Below are 19,420 nucleotides of genomic sequence, written 5' to 3'. Positions count from 1 at the left end.
GTATGATGCTGATTGGCTGGAATGTGTCTGCTGACTGTGAGGTACAGGGTCAAAGTTTGCTCAATGATGACGTATAGGGAGCGGACCGAACATCGCATATGTTCGCCCGCCGCGGCGAACGCGAACAAGCGATGATCGCCGGGAATTGTTCGCCTGCGAATAGTTCGGGACATCTCTACTGATAATCCACTATCCCTTCTTCTGCTGAACTGTGAGAGTGATTTATGACCTATTCTAAGGCTAAAGCTACTGGATTATTTCATACTAAGCCGACATTGAGACAATTTCTGTTGTTTACCAGAATAGAAGAAACTCTGCATACTGTAATGTACTGTATATTGTAACGCCAAAGCACTATAAACTGCATTCATTGCTCCATCCCCCACTGCCCACTCCTCTATTCTTTATACTTGTCAGTGATACCAATGTCTTAAAGATGGAATAAAATGTGAAATGTGAAATTGACTAAAACTGAAGACCACTCAGACACTTTTTAAAGACCTAATATTCTTTTGTTTTACAATATACAATTTGTATATTATAGAGTAGACAGAATACATATATACTGTTACAAATCTATAGAAAATGCCCATGTACCATAGCACTTTGAGGTTGGCTTGTTTGAAAATGTTGATAATTTTTTACGTAAGCTAAGATAATGCAGTACCTTTGCCAGCAATCACAAGTCACAGGTATGCCGCCACCTTAACTCAGTTCTTCAGGTGTTTTTATTTGTTGCCATCATTTGCGCAAAATTTATGAAATGTCACATAATGTTTTATAAATTTGTGAATCTCTAAAAGGCATCTGTCAGCAGATTTGTAGCTATGACACCGGCTGACCTGTTACATGTGCGCTTGGCAGCTGAAGTCATCTGTGTTGGTCCCATGTTCATCTGTGCCCGCATTGCTGAGAAAAATGAAGTTTTAATATATGCAAATGAGCCTCTAGGAGCAACGGGGGCGTTATCATTACACCTAGAGGCTCTGCTCTCTCTGCACCTGCTGCACCCTCTGCACTTCGATTAACAGGGCCAGGCAGTGACACCTGGCACCGTCAATCAAAGTGGAGAAGGTGCAGTAGTTCCAGAGAAAGCAGAGCCTCTAGGAGTAATGGTAATGTCCCTGTTGCTCTTAGAAGCTCAATTGCATATATTAAAACTAGGGGTGCACCGAAATGAAAATTCTGGTCCGAAACCGAAACCGAAAATTCAGGATGCCCTTGACCGAAAACCGAAACCGAAACTGCCTTTTTGCCCAAATACTTTCAAAATACTTTCTTTTTAATGATTTTATTAATAATTCTTTTTCATGAATTTAATAAATCATATTATATATGGAGAGGGGGATCTGTGGGTGGCGCTGTTATGGAGAGGGGGATCTGTGGGTGGCGCTGTTATGGAGAGGGGGATCTGTGGGTGGCGCTGTTATGGAGAGGTGGATCTGTGGGTGGCGCTGTTATGGAGAGGGGGATCTGTGGGTGGCGCTGTTATGGAGAGGGGGATCTGTGGGTGGCGCTGTTATGGAGAGGGGGATCTGTGGGTGGCGCTGTTATGGAGAGGGGGATCTGTGGGTGGCGCTGTTATGGAGAGGGGGATCTGTGGGTGGCGCTGTTATGGAGAGGGGGATCTGTGGGTGGCGCTGTTATGGAGAGGGGGATCTGTGGGTGGCGCTGTTATGGAGAGGGGGATCTGTGGGTGGCGCTGTTATGGAGAGGGAGATCTGTGGGTGGCGCTGTTATGGAGAGGGGGATCTGTGGGTGGCGCTGTTATGGAGAGGGGGATCTGTGGGTGGCGCTGTTATGGAGAGGGGGATCTGTGGGTGGCGCTGTTATGGAGAGGGGGATCTGTGGGTGGCGCTGTTATGGAGGGGGGGATATGTGCACTGTTATGGGCATAACAGTGCACAGATCCCCCCTCCCCATAGCAGTGCCATAGACCGATCCCCCTACCCCTAACAGCCCCGGCCCTGCTGCTCACAGCAGACTAATCACTCACTGCATCTTTATTTTACCTTACAATCGTGACGCTCCAGTACAACTCTGCAGGCAGAGCGGAGGGCGGCGTAACGTCACTTACTCACGTGACGCACCTGCTCCGCCCACTTTATGAATGAAGGAGGCGGAGCAGGCGCGTCACGTGAGTAAGTGACGTTACGCCGTCCTCCGCTCTGCCTGCAGAGTTGTTACTGGAGCGTCACGATTGTAAGGTAAAATAAAGATGCAGTGACTTAAAGTAAACCGCCCGCCCGGCGCCCGCCCGCAGATGGTGAGCTACTTGGTGGGTGACAAATCCCACACCCCATATTTTCGGCCGATATGTAACAATATCGGCCGAAATGGATTAGGTACATTTTCGGCCGATATTTTCGGCTGCCGGAATTTCGGTGCACCCCTAATTAAAACATAATTTTTCTCAGCAATGCGGGAACATATGAACATGGGGCCAACACAGATGTCTTCAGCTGCCAAGCACATAACAGATCAGCCAGTTTCATACAGTAGGTATCAATCTGCTGACTAACATTTCTTGAGATGTTACTCCATTATCTATGCCATCCCTTTACTCAAGTAAAATTGCAACAATTTTTTAAACTTTTTAAAAAGTTGTAGGTGATAAGTCTCTCTTAAATCAGCCTGACATGCTACAGCCTACCCACTTTGCAAAACTGACATGAGTGGTGTAAAAATGCTAAATCTTGCAACATTTTTGAGCAAATAATCTCAAAAAGTTCCAAAGTTCTACATTTTGACTTTTTGAAGCCAGAATTCTGAAGCGTAGGGGGTGACACATTCGTCCCATTTTACCTAAGTGATGAATGCCTTATTTACATGTTAAGGATTGACCTCAGTGTTACAGTAAATTTGCATTATATCAACAGGGCGATTTTGGAGATGCCCGTCATCCTCGAGAGACAACCAACATGAAAACACAAACAGTGGCCTCATATTTTAGGGTAATGTTTTCCATCTTGTGTTACTTAAATATTATGTTCAATTTTGCAACCAAACAACTTTGTTAATGATTTTAATTAAAAACTTCCTTTTGTGCCTACAGTTCCTAAACAGACCAACACAATGGTAACAAACAAAAGCAAACCTTGAATAGTCTGACTATGCAAGGCTTGTTGTATGTTAGCATGGAAACTTAAAGGAATTTATAGGAGATGTTGTGTTTTTTCGTAAATTCTGAGAGCCGGGAAAAATAGACTTTACACGACTTCGGTGCATACAAGTTTACTAAACTATGATAAAAGGTATATACAAAAGATAATATGCAAAGTAAAGTAGGTAATAGTCACCAAAGCCGTGAACAAATGAGCGAGCTCCCCGGTGCCCAACATGACACCTGGCCTGTTGGGCAACCCTATTCACTTTAATGAGATTGACCTGTGTGAATAGACCAAGTGACCGAAGAACGTGACATCACTCGCCTAGCAAGAGGCCTAAGCACTTGCGTAGTGAGTGCTGTGGTCTCTTCAAGCAGTTGATTGGCAGGGATGCATATACAGTATAGTAGTATTATCAAGCTCACCTCCTTGTCCTTTGTTCTCCCGTGTGTCCAGAAACCTTTGGGTGTGTCCCAGTGTAGCAGAAATAAGTAGAAAAAATGGTTTCGGCACTAAAGTTGTAGTCCAATAAAAACTTCTTCTTTATTGCAACTTATATACATCAGCAGACACAACCACGAAGCATGCGGTAATCATTGACGCATTTCGGACAGTCTGTCCTTAGTCGTAACAATGTTCCATGCTAGTTTGAGATATTTAAATACCAAAATCACATCCCCCACAAAATCGCAGGAGGAGGTATCTCACCACCATTGCATTGGCGAGGATGCCTGAGGATAGGTCATCAGTATTAAACACTCGGACAACCCCTTTAACCTGCACTATAGAGCAATGGCAGTATTTAGGTGATTGATAAATGGGTAAAACATTCTTTTTTCTGTATTGCCCTCAAAATAGAAATATGAATGAATCACTAAATACATGTACCCAAAATGGCACCTAAACGAGGTCCTCAGAGGGTTAAGACTCAAAACATCACACATGTAGTAGTATTGTGTATTGTATACTAGTAGATCTAGCACAGACTGTACTGTATATAAATATATAGCCCTCGACGTAACCATGTAAAAGCTTCCATTGCTTTGACTATTGTCTGCGTACAGAGGACCTTTTTAAGCTATTGAATGTATTTGTATCCTTACTCCTAATTTCTCTTGCAGTATTCCTTGATGGACCTACTGTCAAAAATGGTGGCTGGTCAGCCGCACTTTGTACGTTGTATAAAACCAAATAATGATCGCCTGCCAAATAAATTTGATCGGGAAAAAGTCTTGGTGCAGCTTAGGTACACAGGACTTCTGGAGACAGCAAGAATTCGTCAGCTAGGATATTCACATCGCATTCTGTTTGCCAACTTCATAAAGAGGTAAGAATGAGGAATTCTTTTGCCATGGGAATTGTCCGCCTCCCAGAAGATTACTGTATGGGTGGTTAAAGCATCAGAGATATCAGGTTTGGATAAAAAAATTCAAAATACATTTTTCAGTGAGTTTATAATCCATGGTTGACCGCTTAGTCAGTGCAGTTCTGACACCAACCGCACTAGTCAATGTCAGAACTGCACTAAAAACAAAAAGAGAAGAGCGTAAAATGAGTAATATATTAAGGCAAAATCAATTCCCCTTTACTGCAATCAGAGGTGCTCACCTTCCGTCATTGTGTCATACACAATGGTTAGATGTAGCATGCAGCATAAGACATCAGGGGAATCACTTCCAGGAACAAGTCTGATCTGAGGAGGTGGTATGTACCCTGAAACATTAAAATGAACAGTCCGGTGGGCTGACAGGTTTTCATAAAGCAGTTGTCCAGGCTACAGATGTTGATGACCCCTCGGTCATCAATATTAGATCAGGGCAGGGTGTGGGGGAGTTCCAACTCGCAGCATCCCAGCTGAGCAACTGTTTAAAAGGCCTGTGGTGCTGGTGCCAGCAATACATCCTCTTCAATGTTTACCTGCATGCCATCTACTTAATAGCAGTGAAACAGCTGTAATTACGGTGCACCGTCACTACAAATTACACGCCACGGCCCCTTCAGACATTTAGTGAGTACAGCACTGGGAGTCCAATCCCCCGATATTGAGGATCTGTCCTGATGATAGGTCATCAATATGTGTAGCCTGGACGCCCCTTTAAGGAAAATGTCACACAAAACTCATTTAGGAAAAACACTGTATTCTTTGTGCTAGTTTTTTTAATCTTTTATTTATTTTGCATTTTTTTTCCGTAGTTTCAGGTGCTGCACATCTCGTATCATCTGAAGGCAATTGTCTATGCTGTGAAGATACGAGATGTGCAGCACCTGAAACTACGGATACTGGAAGCCCGTGCTAGCATTTCTCCAGCGGTGTTGCTATCAGTGTGTGAAGAGTGGGAGAAGAGGGTTGCATTGACAATCCAACACAATGGGCAGCACATTGACCACATTTTATAAGTGGTCAGAAACTTGTAAATAACTCATGAAAGAATAAAGTTACGTTAAAACCAAGCACACCAATAAGTTTGATGTGTCACATGACCCTCTTCCTATTGAAAAAACAAAAGTTGGATTCAAAATGGCAGACTTCAAAATGGCTGCCATGGTCACCACCCATCTTGAAAAGTTTTCCCCTCACATATACTAATGTGCCACAAACAGGAAGTTAATATCACCAACCATTCCCATTTTATTAAGGTGTATCCTTATAAATGGCCCACCCTGTAATTTTGCAAAAGCTGGAGAGCCTCAGGTTGGCCATCCCTGCTTTAGAGGCTTTCTTTTTGGTTCCATAAGAAAAAAAAAAGCCAGAAAAAAAGTCTTCATAAAAAAAGTCACAAAAAAGCATAAATAAAAATAAAATATCTCAAAATACGTTGCCTTCCTTCAATGCGCTGCAGGTCCTGTAGTGATATGGGCAAGTTCACACAGTATTGCGTTTTAGGTAGAGGACCGCGCTGCTTCACTCTCCATCAAGGGTATGAACATAAGGCTATTAAGCAATGTTTTAAGGCATTTTATACTACTTTGCTTGTGAATATAATAAATTGTACATTTTAACCTCTTGTGGCGGTACTTCACTATTGCGCACGTCCCTTTTGAAGGTTATACCATCTACCAGAAGGGTAAAAGCGGATGTGAAGATTCGTATGTCACTGCATTTGGAAAGTGCGAAAGAATCCTACTATGAGAGGCTATCCCTTGATGGAGAGTGAAGCAGCGTGGTCCTCTACCTAAAACACAAAAAAGCATGTACAAATACATAACATTTATAGACGGCATGCAGGGAGCGCCACAGCCCCTTTAGACATCTGATCAGTGGGGCGTTGGGAGTCCGATTCCCATCAATCTGATATTGAGGATCTGTTCTGAGGATAGGTCATCAATATCTGCAGCCTAGACACCCTTTTAAAGGAAATTGTCACACAAAACTCATTTTAGGAACACTGTTTTCTATGTGCTGTTTTATTCAATTTTATTTATTTATTTATTTATGTATTTATTGCATTTTTTTTTCTAGGAAATAATGCTGCAAGACGTTGTTTGTTGTAACTCAGTAGGGAATTATGAAATACACCACAAACAAGTGCTTTTTTATGTTTTTTTTTTTCCTTTAGATGATTTGTTTTTGGTTCCATAAGAAAAAAAGCCTGAAAAAATGTTAAAAATGTCTTTATAAAAAAGCCACACAAAAAAGCATGTAAAAATACATAACATTCATAAAATCTTTCACCCATGAAAAGTGTATGTTAAGGAAACCTCAAAGGGGTTGTACAGCAGAAACAAAAATATTCGGAAAGGGCTTGAGTGGTATAAAAAAAATGTAAAAAAGCCATGCTCCTCCATCACTGCTACCTCGATCTCTGCTGGTCTCAACTTCCTGGTCCTGTATCGACCGACAGGAAATGCCTGCTCAGCCAATCACCAGTCACAGCGATGACCCACCTCAGTCATTTTCTGTCATATTTTTGTGTCAAGGCAGCACCAGAAAATGGAAAACAGCAGAAACCTGGTAAGCATGGGATCAGGAGTGGCGAGGGATCGGTGATGTGAGGCTAGCTTCTTCCATTATTTTAATCCACTTTGAACCCTATCGCAATAGTTTTTCCCCCTGAAGAACCCTTTTATGATAATTTTTTTAAAGACTGATCTTTTCTGAATGTGATAATGTGCTTGTGCTGTAAGTTTTGTCTAATTTTGGAATTACTCTTCATTAGAGTTGAGCGAACACCTGGATGTTCGGGTTCGACGAGTTCGGCCGAACTTTCGAAAAATGTTCGGGTTCGGGATCCGAACTCGACCCGAACTTCATCCCGAACCCGAACCCCATAGAAGTCAATGGGGACCCGAACTTTTGGGCACTAAAAAGGCTGTAAAACACACCCGGAAAGGGCTAGAGGGCTGCAAAAGGCAGCAAAATGTAGTTAAATCCCCTGCAAACAAATGTAGATAGGGAAATGATGAGTTAACATAAAATAAATAAAAATTAAACAATATTAATTGGAGTGAGGTCCCATAGCACAGAATCAGGCTTTAAGTCACCCACCAATGGAGAAGGTCACTTACTATTATTTTGACCACAGCACCCAGACAAAGGAGAGAGGTCCCACAGCAGAGAACCAGGCATCATATCACCCACCACAGGAGTAGGCCACCATTTAGTTACTTTGACCCCTACACCCAGACGGAGGAGAGAGGTTACACAGCAGAGAATCAGGCATTTAGATCACCCACCACAGGAGTAGGCCACCATTGAATCAGACCCCGGCAACCATGTCAGATGGCACAAGCATAAGCTTTATATCAATCAGCACAGGAGAAGGCGACTTTGACAGACTTTGACCCCTACACCCGGACGGAGGAGAGAGGTTTCAAAGCAGAGAATCAGGCATTTAGATCACCCACCACAGGAGTAGGCCCCAATTTAATGGGACCCCGGCAACCATGTCAGATGGCACAACCATCAGCTTCATATCAATCAGCACAGGAGAAGGCGACTTTGAAAGACTTTGACCCCTACACCCAGACGGAGGAGAGAGGTTTCACAACAGAGAATCAGGCATTTAGATCACCCACCACAGGAGTAGGCCCCCATTGAATCAGACCCTGGCAACCATGTCAGATGGCACAACCATCAGCTTTATATCAATCAGCACAGGAGAAGGCGACTTTGAAAGACTTTGACCCCTACACCCAGATGGAGGAGAGAGGTTTCACAGCAGAGAATCAGGCATCATATCAACCACCACAGGAGAAGCCACCATTTAGTTACTTTGACCCCTGCACCCAGGAAGAGGAGAGAGGCACCACAGCACATATTCTGGCATCATATCAGCCACCACAGGAGAAGCCACCATTGAGTTACTTTGACCCCCGCACCCAGGAAGAGGAGAGAGGCACCACAGCACATATTCTGGCATCATAACAGCCACCACAGGAGAAGCCACCATTGAGTTACTTTGACCCCCGCACCCAGGAAGAGGAGAGAGGCACCACAGCACATATTCTGGCATCATATCAGCCACCACAGGAGAAGCCACCATTGAGTTACTTTGACCCCTGCACCCAGGAAGAGGAGAGAGGCCCCACAGCACATATTCTGGCATCATATCAGCCACCACAGGAGAAGCCACCATTTAGTTACTTTGACCCCTTCACCCAAACAGAGGAGAGAGGTTCCACATCAGAGAATCAGGCATCATATCAACCACCACAGGAGTAGGCCACAATTTAATGGGACCCCGGCAACCATGTCAGATGGCACAACCATCAGCTTCATATCAATCAGCACAGGAGAAGGCGACTTTGAAAGACTTTGACCCCTACACCCAGACGGAGGAGAGAGGTTTCACAGCAGAGAATCAGGCATTTAGATCACCCACCACAGGAGTAGGCCCCCATTGAATCAGACCCTGGCAACCATGTCAGATGGCACAACCATCAGCTTTATATCAATCAGCACAGGAGAAGCCACCATTGAGTTACTTTGACCCCTGCACCCAGGAAGAGGAGAGAGGCACCACAGCACATATTCTGGCATCATATCAGCCACCACAGGAGAAGCCACCATTGAGTTACTTTGACCCCCGCACCCAGGAAGAGGAGAGAGGCACCACAGCACATATTCTGGCATCATATCAGCCACCACAGGAGAAGCCACCATTGAGTTACTTTGACCCCTGCACCCAGGAAGAGGAGAGAGGCCCCACAGCACATATTCTGGCATCATACTAACCACCACAGGAGAAGCCACCATTGAGTTACTTTGACCCCTGCACCCAGGAAGAGGAGAGAGGCCCCACAGCACATATTCTGGCATCATATCAGCCACCACAGGAGAAGCCACCATTGAGTTACTTTGACCACCGCACCCAGGAAGAGGAGAGAGGCACCACAGCACATATTCTGGCATCATATCAGCCACCACAGGAGAAGCCACCATTGAGTTACTTTGACCCCTGCACCCAGGAAGAGGAGAGAGGCCCCACAGCACATATTCTGGCATCATACTAACCACCACAGGAGAAGCCACCATTGAGTTACTTTGACCCCTGCACCCAGGAAGAGGAGAGAGGCCCCACAGCACATATTCTGGCATCATATCAGCCACCACAGGAGAAGCCACCATTGAGTTACTTTGACCCCCGCACCCAGGAAGAGGAGAGAGGCACCACAGCACATATTCTGGCATCATATCAGCCACCACAGGAGAAGCCACCATTGAGTTACTTTGACCCCCGCACCCAGGAAGAGGAGAGAGGCACCACAGCACATATTCAGGCATCATATCACACACCACAGGAGAAGGCCTCTTTCAGTGATTTAGGCCTTTGGACCCAGACAGAGGAGAGAGGCACCACAGCACATATTCTGGCATCATATCAGCCACCACAGGAGAAGCCACCATTGAGTTACTTTGACCCCCGCACCCAGGAAGAGGAGAGAGGCACCACAGCACATATTCAGGCATCATATCACACACCACAGGAGAAGGCCTCTTTCAGTGATTTAGGCCTTTGGACCCAGACAGAGGAGAGAGGCACCACAGCACATATTCTGGCATCATATCAGCCACCACAGGAGAAGCCACCATTGAGTTACTTTGACCCCTGCACCCAGGAAGAGGAGAGAGGCCCCACAGCACATATTCTGGCATCATATCAGCCACCACAGGAGAAGCCACCATTTAGTTACTTTGACCCCTGCACCCAGGAAGAGGAGAGAGGCACCACAGCACATATTCTGGCATCATATCAGCCACCACAGGAGAAGCCACCATTTAGTTACTTTGACCCCTTCACCCAAACAGAGGAGAGAGGTTCCACATCAGAGAATCAGGCATCATATCAACCACCACAGGAGTAGGCCACAATTTAGTTTATTTGACCCCTGCACCCAGGAAGAGGAGAGAGGCCCCACAGCACATATTCTGGCATCATATCACACACCACAGGAGAAGGCCTCTTTCAGTGATTTAGGCCTTTGGACCCAGACAGAGGAGAGAGGTCAGAGATTAGCTTCATATCCCCCAGCACAGCAGAAGACCGCTTTATTTGACTTAGGCCTCAGCACCCAGACAGAAGACAGAGGTAGCATGGCAGAGGTTATGGCTTCATGTCACCCGTTAGTTTAACCGGCCACTTTCATCTGGTTAGGCCCCGGCGCCCAGACAGAGAAGAGTTTCATTCAACTGTGGGTTTCATAAAATTTGTATCAAATAAAGAAGTGGCCCGTAGCACAACAAGACATGTTTTAGGCAGTTAATAAGGACTACTCTGCACAAGGGAGGGACAGGTCCTGTGGGATCCATGCCTGGTTCATCTTTATGAAGGTCAGCTTGTCCACGTTGGCTGTGGACAGGCGGCTGCGCTTGTCAGTAATGACGCCCCCTGCCGTGCTGAATACGCGTTCAGATAAAACGCTGGCCGCCGGGCAGGAAAGCACCTCCAAGGCATAACATGCTAACTCTGGCCACGTGGACAATTTCGAAACCCAGTAGTTGAATGGGGCCGAACCATCCGTCAGGATGTGGAGGGGTGTGCAGACATACTGTTCAACCATGTTAGTGAAATGCTGCCTCCTGCTAACACGTTCCGTATCAGGTGTCGGTGCAGATAGCTGTGGCGTGGAGACAAAACTTTTCCACATTTCTGCCATGCTAACCCTGCCCTCAGATGAGCTGGCCGTGACACAGCTGCGTTGGCGACCTCTTGCCACTCCTCTGCCTTCACCTTCCACCTGTTCCCCTGTGACATGTGGGAATGCTCTCAAGAGCGCCTCTATCAGCGTGCGCTTGTACTCGCGCATCTTACGGTCGCGCTCCAGTTCAGGAATTAAAGTGGGCACATTGTCTTTATACCGGGGATCCAGCAGGGTGGCCACCCAGTAGTCTGCACACGTTAAAACGTGGGCAACTCTGCTGTCGTTGCGCAGGCATTGGAGCATATATTCGCTCATGTGGGCCAGGCTACCCATGGGTAAGGACAAGCTGTCCTCTGTGGGAGGCGTATCGTCATCGTCCACCGTATCCCCCCAGCCACGCACCAGTGATGGGCCTGGGCTGCCACCCCGCTGTGAACTTGCGTCATCCTCGTCCCCCTCCACCTCCTCCTCCTCATCCTCCTCGTCCTCCAGTACAGTGCCTTGGCTGGCGACTTGTGAACCTGTCCTCTGCTGCTTAAACAAACCTCCCTCTGAGCCACTTCGAACAGACTGGCCCGAAAGTGTTAGAAACGAGCCCTCATCCTCCTCCTCCTCCTCCACCTGGGCCACCTCCTCTAACATCATTGCCCTAAGTGTTTTCTCAAGGAGACATAGAAGTGGTATTGTAACGCTGATAACAGTGTCATCGCCACTGGCCATGTTGGTGGAGTACTCGAAACAGCGCAGCAGGGCACACAGGTCTCGCATGGAGGCCCAATCATTGGTGGTGAAGTGGTGCTGTTCGGCAGTACGACTGACGCGAGCGTGCTGCAGCTGAAACTCCACTATGGCCTGCTGCTGCTCGCACAGTCTCTCCAGCATGTGCAAGGTGGAGTTCCACCGGGTGGGCACGTCGCATATGAGGCGGTGAGCGGGAAGGCCGAAGTTCCGCTGTAGCGCAGACAGGCGAGCAGCGGTAGGATGTGAACGGCGGAAGCGCGCACAGACGGCCCGCACTTTATGCAGCAGCTCTGACATGTTGGGGTAGTGGTGAATGAACCTCTGCACCACCAAGTTCAGCACATGCGCCAGGCAAGGGATGTGCGTCAAACCGGCTAGTCCCAGAGCTGCCACGAGATTTCGCCCATTATCGCATACCACCAGGCCTGGCTTGAGGCCCACCGGCAGAAACCACTCGTCGGTCTGTTGTTCAATACCCCGCCACAACTCCTTTGCGCTGTGGGGCCTGTCCCCCAAACATATGAGTTTCAGAATGGCCTGCTGACGTTTACCCCGGGCTGTGCTGAAGTTGGTGGTGAAGGTGTGTGGCTGACCGGATGAGCTGGTGGAAGCAGTGGAGGAGGAAGCCGAGTAGGAGGAGGAGGCTACAGGAGGCAGAGAATGATGCCCTGCGATCCTAGGGGGCGGAAGGACGTGCGCCAAGGAACTGTCCGCCGGGGGCCCAGCCGCCACTACATTCATCCAGTGTGCAGTTAGTGAGATATAGCGTCCCTGGCCGTGCTTACTGGTCCACGTATCTGTGGTTAGGTGGACCTTGCCACAAATGGCGTTGCGCAGTGCACACTTGATTTTATCGGACACTTGCATGTGCAGGGAAGGCACGGCTGTCTTGGAGAAGTAGTGGCGGCTGGGAACCACATACTGCGGGACAGCCATGGCCATCAGCTGTTTGAAGCTGTCTGTGTCCACCAGCCGGAATGACAGCATTTCAAAGGCCAGCAGTTTAGAAATGCTGGCGTTCAGGCCAAGGGCTCGAGGGTGACTCGGGGGGAATTTGCGCTTCCTCTCTAAGGTTTGAGATATTGAGAGCTGAACGCTGCTGTGTGATATAGTGGAGACGCTAGTTGACGGTGGCGGTGGTGGTGGTGTCGGTGGCACATCCTCTGTTTGCTGCTCGGCAGGTGGCAACATTCCTCTCGAGGCGGAAGCCGAGGCAGCAGCGGTAGAGGGAGCAGGGGGAGCCTCAGCGAGTGCCTGGTTTTTAAGGTGTGTACCCCACTGCAGTTCATGCTTTGCATGTAGATGCCTGGTCATGCAGGTTGTGCTGAGGTTCAGAACGTTAATGCCTCGCCTCAGGCTCTGATGGCAGAGCGTGCAAGTCACTCGGGTCTTGTCGGTAGGACATTGTTTAAAGAAGTGCCATGCCAGGGAACTCTTTGAAGCTGCCTTTGTGGGGCTGGGTCCCTGTTGGCGATGTCCAATAGCAGGCGAACTCTGGGGGCGGCGGCTCGTCTGCTTTGGCCCCCTGCTCCCTCTTTGGCTTCGCTGTTGTCTCGGTCTCACCACTACCTCTTCCTCTGAACTGTGAAAGTCATCGCCACGACCTTCAGTCCATGTGGGGTCTAAGACCTCATCGTCCTCTGCATCGTCTTCCACCCAGTCTCCCTCCCTGACCTCCTCCTGTTCAGTCTGCACACTGCAAAAAGACGCGGCAGTGGGCACCTGTGTTTCGTCATCATCAGAGAGTCGGTGACTCTGCTGTGGTGGTATTCCCATGTCCTCTTCATCTGGAGACATAAGTGGTTGTGCGTCAGTGCATGGTATGTCTTCCTCCACTGGGGAAGGGCTAGGTGGACGCCCCTGGGAAACCCTGGAAGCAGAGTCTTCAAACTGAAGAAGAGACTGCTGCATAACTTGTGGCTCAGACCGTTTCCCTGATATGCTTGGGGGTGATGTGACAGACTGATGGGCTTGGTTTTCAGGTGCCACCTGTGCGCTTTCCGCAGAAGACTGGGTGGAAGACCATGTGGTGAACGTGCTGGAAGCACTGTCGGCCACCCAATCGATTAATGCCTGTACCTGCTCAGGCCTTACCATCCTAAGAGCGGCATTGGGCCCCACGAGATATTGCGGTACAATCTGCCGGCTAGTTGAGGGAGTTCGTTCCCTACTGTGTGCGCCTGGGGCCGAACGGCCACGTCCTCTACCAGCAACAGAGGCTCCACGGACACCACCACGACCGCGTCCTCGTCCCTTAATAGTATTTTTCTTCATTGTTGCGATTCAACTCGCACCACAATGAAATATATTATTTTTTATAAGCAAAATCCCCTCACTGGAATACTTTCAGTCTTTTGACTGTATGGATTACAGATGGAATGACTGTTATATGTGAGTACCGCTTTCTTTGACAGATTCTAGTATGGGTACATATATGTTTTCCCAACCCCAGCACATTAGTTTGCTAATTCCAGATGTATGAAACGCAGGCCTAACTGTATCTAGTATATTGAACGCCAGATAAACTAACTTGGCCTTTTTTAAATAAAAAAAATCCCCTCACTGGAATACTTTCAGTCTTTTGACTGTATGGATTACAGATGGAATGACTGTTATATGTGAGTACCGCTTTCTTTGACAGATTCTAGTATGGGTACATATATGTTTTCCCAACCCCAGCACATTAGTTTGCTAATTCCAGATGTATGAAACGCAGGCCTAACTGTATCTAGTATATTGAACGCCAGATAAACTAACTTGGCCTTTTTTAAATAAAAAAAATCCCCTCACTGGAATACTTTCAGTCTTTTGACTGTATGGATTACAGATGGAATGACTGTTATATGTGAGTACCGCTTTCTTTGACAGATTCTAGTATGGGTACATATATGTTTTCCCAACCCCAGCACATTAGTTTGCTAATTCCAGATGTATGAAACGCAGGCCTAACTGTATCTAGTATATTGAACGCCAGATAAACTAACTTGGCCTTTTTTAAATAAAAAAAATTCCCTCACTGGAATACTTTCAGTCTTTTGACTGTATGGATTACAGATGGAATGACTGTTATATGTGAGTACCGCTTTCTTTGACAGATTCTAGTATGGGTACATATATGTTTTCCCAACCCCAGCACATTAGTTTGCTAATTCCAGATGTATGAAACGCAGGCCTAACTGTATCTAGTATATTGAACGCCAGATAAACTAACTTGGCCTTTTTTAAATAAAAAAAATTCCCTCACTGGAATACTTTCAGTCTTTTGACTGTATGGATTACAGATGGAATGACTGTTATATGTGAGTACCGCTTTCTTTGACAGATTCTAGTATGGGTACATATATGTTTTCCCAACCCCAGCACATTAGTTTGCTAATTCCAGATGTATGAAACGCAGGCCTAACTGTATCTAGTATATTGAACGCCAGATAAACTAACTTGGCCTTTTTTAAATAAAAAAAATCCCCTCACTGGAATACTTTCAGTCTTTTGACTGTATGGATTACAGATGGAATGACTGTTATATGTGAGTACCGCTTTCTTTGACAGATTCTAGTATGGGTACATATATGTTTTCCCAACCCCAGCACATTAGTTTGCTAATTCCAGATGTATGAAACGCAGGCCTAACTGTATCTAGTATATTGAACGCCAGATAAACTAACTTGGCCTTTTTTAAATAAAAAAAATCCCCTCACTGGAATACTTTCAGTCTTTTGACTGTATGGATTACAGATGGAATGACTGTTATATGTGAGTACCGCTTTCTTTGACAGATTCTAGTATGGGTACATATATGTTTTCCCAACCCCAGCACATTAGTTTGCTAATTCCAGATGTATGAAACGCAGGCCTAACTGTATCTAGTATATTGAACGCCAGATAAACTAACTTGGCCTTTTTTAAATAAAAAAAATCCCCTCACTGGAATACTTTCAGTCTTTTGACTGTATGGATTACAGATGGAATGACTGTTATATGTGAGTACCGCTTTCTTTGACAGATTCTAGTATGGGTACATATATGTTTTCCCAACCCCAGCACATTAGTTTGCTAATTCCAGATGTATGAAACGCAGGCCTAACTGTATCTAGTATATTGAACGCCAGATAAACTAACTTGGCCTTTTTTAAATAAAAAAAAAATTCCCTCACTGGAATACTTTATGGCTTTTCACTGTATGGATTACAGGTGGACTGGTATTAGTAGGGGTGACACAAGCACACCCAAGTCCCTGATGTAGGATTTCTATGGCACAGACCACTATTACAAGTGATTAATGGACGTTGGGAGAGATTGTGCTGCAGCACTAGTCCCAAGATGGCCGCCGCCTATCAGCCCAGTAACATGTGCCACAAAATGGTCTGCACAACCTTTAAAAAAAATAGCCTTGGACTGTGCTGCTAAATCGCTATTGGTCTGAATCCCAGGTGTAGATGTCTGACTTGTTTGGAGCTTTGGAATGCACACTGTGGCAGCTTCTGCTGCAGCACTACAAGTCGCAAAATGGCGGCCTGGCGGTCAGCCCAGGTACATGTGGATGGAAAAATCACTCTGGCCACTCTAAAAATAGCCAATCCCTATCAAAAAAGCAGCTCAGCTGCAGTTGTTCAGATGAATCACAGGTGGAGGAGAGAAATTTGCTTCCAGTTATTCAATTATCCCTGCCTATTCTCGCCCTAGCATCAGCTGCGTCTATCCCTGTTCTATTCACATCGGGAGTGAGCACGTCCCGACGTGCGCACAAGCTTATAAAGAGGCTGAGTCACATGCTGCACTTGGCCAATCACAGCCTTGCCAATATTAGGCATGGCTGCGATGGCATCTTAGGGCAAGTAGTATGATGCATGTTGATTGGCTGCTTTGCAGCCTTTCAAAATGCGCCAAAATACATGCCGAACGACGAACCCGAACCCGAACTTTTACGAAAAAGTTCGGGTTCGGGTCCGTGTCACGAACACCCCAAAATTCGGTACGGACCCGAACTATGCTCGAACTGTTCGCTCAACACTACTCTTCATGCATATGTGTGATCTAAGGTATATATGAAAATGCTTCAAATGTGATGGAATATATTTGGAAACAATAGGGGGAGATTTATCAAAACCTGTGTAAAGTAGAACAGGCTTAGTTGCCCATAGCAAAGTAGGTCTGAAAAATGAAAAGTGGAATCTGATTGGTTACTACGGGCAACTAAGCCAGTTTTCCTTTACACTGGTTTTGATAAATATCCTGCATAGAACTGTATCTTGTACCTGATGGTTCTACAGGGTGGCCAACGAAAAAGAAGTCCACCTCCAATATCTCCAAAACAAACTGCCTGATAGTACATCAGTCTTAGTTGTCCATAGCAACCAATCAGAGCTCAGCTTTCAGTTTCTACAGGGCTCTGAAAATTGAAAGCTGAGCTCTGATTGGTTGCTATGGACAACTAAGACTGATTTACTATCAGGAAGTTTGATTTGGAGATATTGGAGGCGGCCTACTTTTTCATGGGCCACCCTGTATTATGCCTCTATTGATTGCCCATACCTATCATTACTACATGCTGCTGATAATAATGATGATAATATGTTTTGTCACCTTATAGATATTACCTGATTTGCCATAAGTCCTATGAAGATCCTCCAGTCAGCCCTGAGTGCTGTGCATCTATACTGGAGAAAGCAAACTTACACCAGTGGGTTTTAGGAAAAACAAAGGTATGACAAGAGGGTCCGCATTAAAATCCACTTGAGTTACAACTAGTGTTGAGCGAATCGAAGTTCACAAAGTGGACTTTGTTCCCAATTTCAGGAAAAATTGGATTTGCGCGAAGCCGAATTTCCTCGTGCTTCGTGATAACTAATTGACTTTCCCTGAAATGGTGGTAAAAATGTAAAAAAAAAAATCATACTTACCTCATCCATTTGAGTGCAAAGAGACCACCGTGGCCATCTTGCTAGAAGATCCTGCCTGATCTTCCATTCATTACAACAAATCGCCAGGAAATTCGGATTCGCGAAGAATCAAATTCTTCCTTGAATTCCACTTTGTCAACTTTGATTCGCCCCAACAATGGGAAAACCTCTGATCAGTTTATAATAGGTGAACCTTACTGAAAAAGGAGATTATCCGAAGTAGACAACCCCTTTAATAATAATAATCTGGAACTTAAAATAATGTATTTAACATTTTCACGAACTGTTGTGCTTACACCAGCCATTCTCCAATTACAGTACAAACCCTCCGAATGTTAGCTTTTCTTAAGAGGGACATATATGTCCGGTATAGTTTAGTCACCTCTTGTGCTTTTATGCATGAAACCCACTAAGAATGTGTCTAACCTGGATCTAATAAATATTTCATATTACTAATATGCAGGTCTTCCTTAAATATTACCACGTTGAACAGCTGGATCGTATGATAAAGAACATGGTCAATCAAATTGTTTTTGTTCAAGCCTGTGTCAAAGGATGGTTGGGAGCCAAAAGATATAAAAAACTGAAGCAGAAACGAGAAGAAAGTGCAGTAAAAATCCAGTCAGGTAATATCTTCCATCATCTTCATCTTCTCTTTGTCTTTCTATCTATCTAATGTTAACTGCTAAACATTGATGAGCAGTGCCAAATACCACAGGGCAGCAAATAGTATCTCACCGGAGGCACCAGACGCCATAATGCAGCTCAAAATACCTCCACAGCAGCGAGAAGTACTACAGTGCAGCACAAAATGCCCCTCCCAAAGCACCACATACCACAGTGCAAAATACCTCCCCAGCAGCATCAAATACAACAGTGCAGCAACAAATATCTCCCCAGCAGCATCAAATACAACAGTGCAGCACCAAATATCTCCCCAGCAGCATCAAATACAACAGTGCAGCACCAAATACCTCCCCAGCAGCATCAAATACAACAGTGCAGCACCAAATACCTCCCCAGCAGCATCAAATACAACAGTGCAGCACCAAATACCTCCCCAGCAGCATCAAATACAACTAGGGTTGCCTCCTTTTCTTCAAGCCAAACCCGAACAGAAGGGAGGGAGGGCCCCTTTCAGGCCCCACACATGTCCCGCCTCCAGACATGCCCATGTCCCGCCTCCAGACACGCCCATGTCCCGCCTCCACCCCTGGTCGCTGTCGCACCACGATCGTTACGCCCCTGATCCCGTCACTACAGAAATACAGCCCCCTACCTCTTACATCCAGTGATGTCTTCTTTGATGTAGATGTTCTCTTTCCTCATCTTCTCCTTTCGGACCTTCAGACCAGACGCCATTTTTCGTCTCTGCAGTTTGACAACAACAAAAAAAAAAATCTTAGTTTACTACTTTTCCATCATCCTCCCATCTTCTGGACAAATCATCCTACTACCCCCAATACTGTGCCGCTGTGCTCCCCAATACTATACTGCAGAAACAGATAAACCCCCTGATAATACTAGTACCACAAATAGCCGCCCATATAAAATACCCCTTTTTTGTGCCCCCCATAGATGCCCCCCATG

The 19,420-nt window shown here is 46.0% G+C and overlaps 1 protein-coding gene across 1 annotated transcript in view; it reads left to right on the top strand.

Moving 5' to 3' along the window:
* The window catches only part of MYO3A (myosin IIIA), a 269,541-nt gene that overhangs the window by 189,194 nt on the left and 60,927 nt on the right, over positions 1–19,420 (top strand). Inside the window, exons 23-26 of the mRNA XM_040434050.1 lie at positions 2,880–2,954; positions 4,229–4,434; positions 17,521–17,632; positions 18,294–18,456. Coding sequence (XP_040289984.1) covers positions 2,880–2,954; positions 4,229–4,434; positions 17,521–17,632; positions 18,294–18,456 — 556 coding nt within the window. The remainder of the gene's footprint in view (positions 1–2,879; positions 2,955–4,228; positions 4,435–17,520; positions 17,633–18,293; positions 18,457–19,420) is intronic.

This window comes from Bufo bufo, chromosome 5 (genome assembly GCF_905171765.1).
Source record: "Bufo bufo chromosome 5, aBufBuf1.1, whole genome shotgun sequence".
In the NCBI taxonomy this organism is placed as follows: Eukaryota; Metazoa; Chordata; class Amphibia; order Anura; family Bufonidae; genus Bufo; species Bufo bufo.
This window is presented reverse-complemented; position numbering and strand designations above follow the sequence as displayed.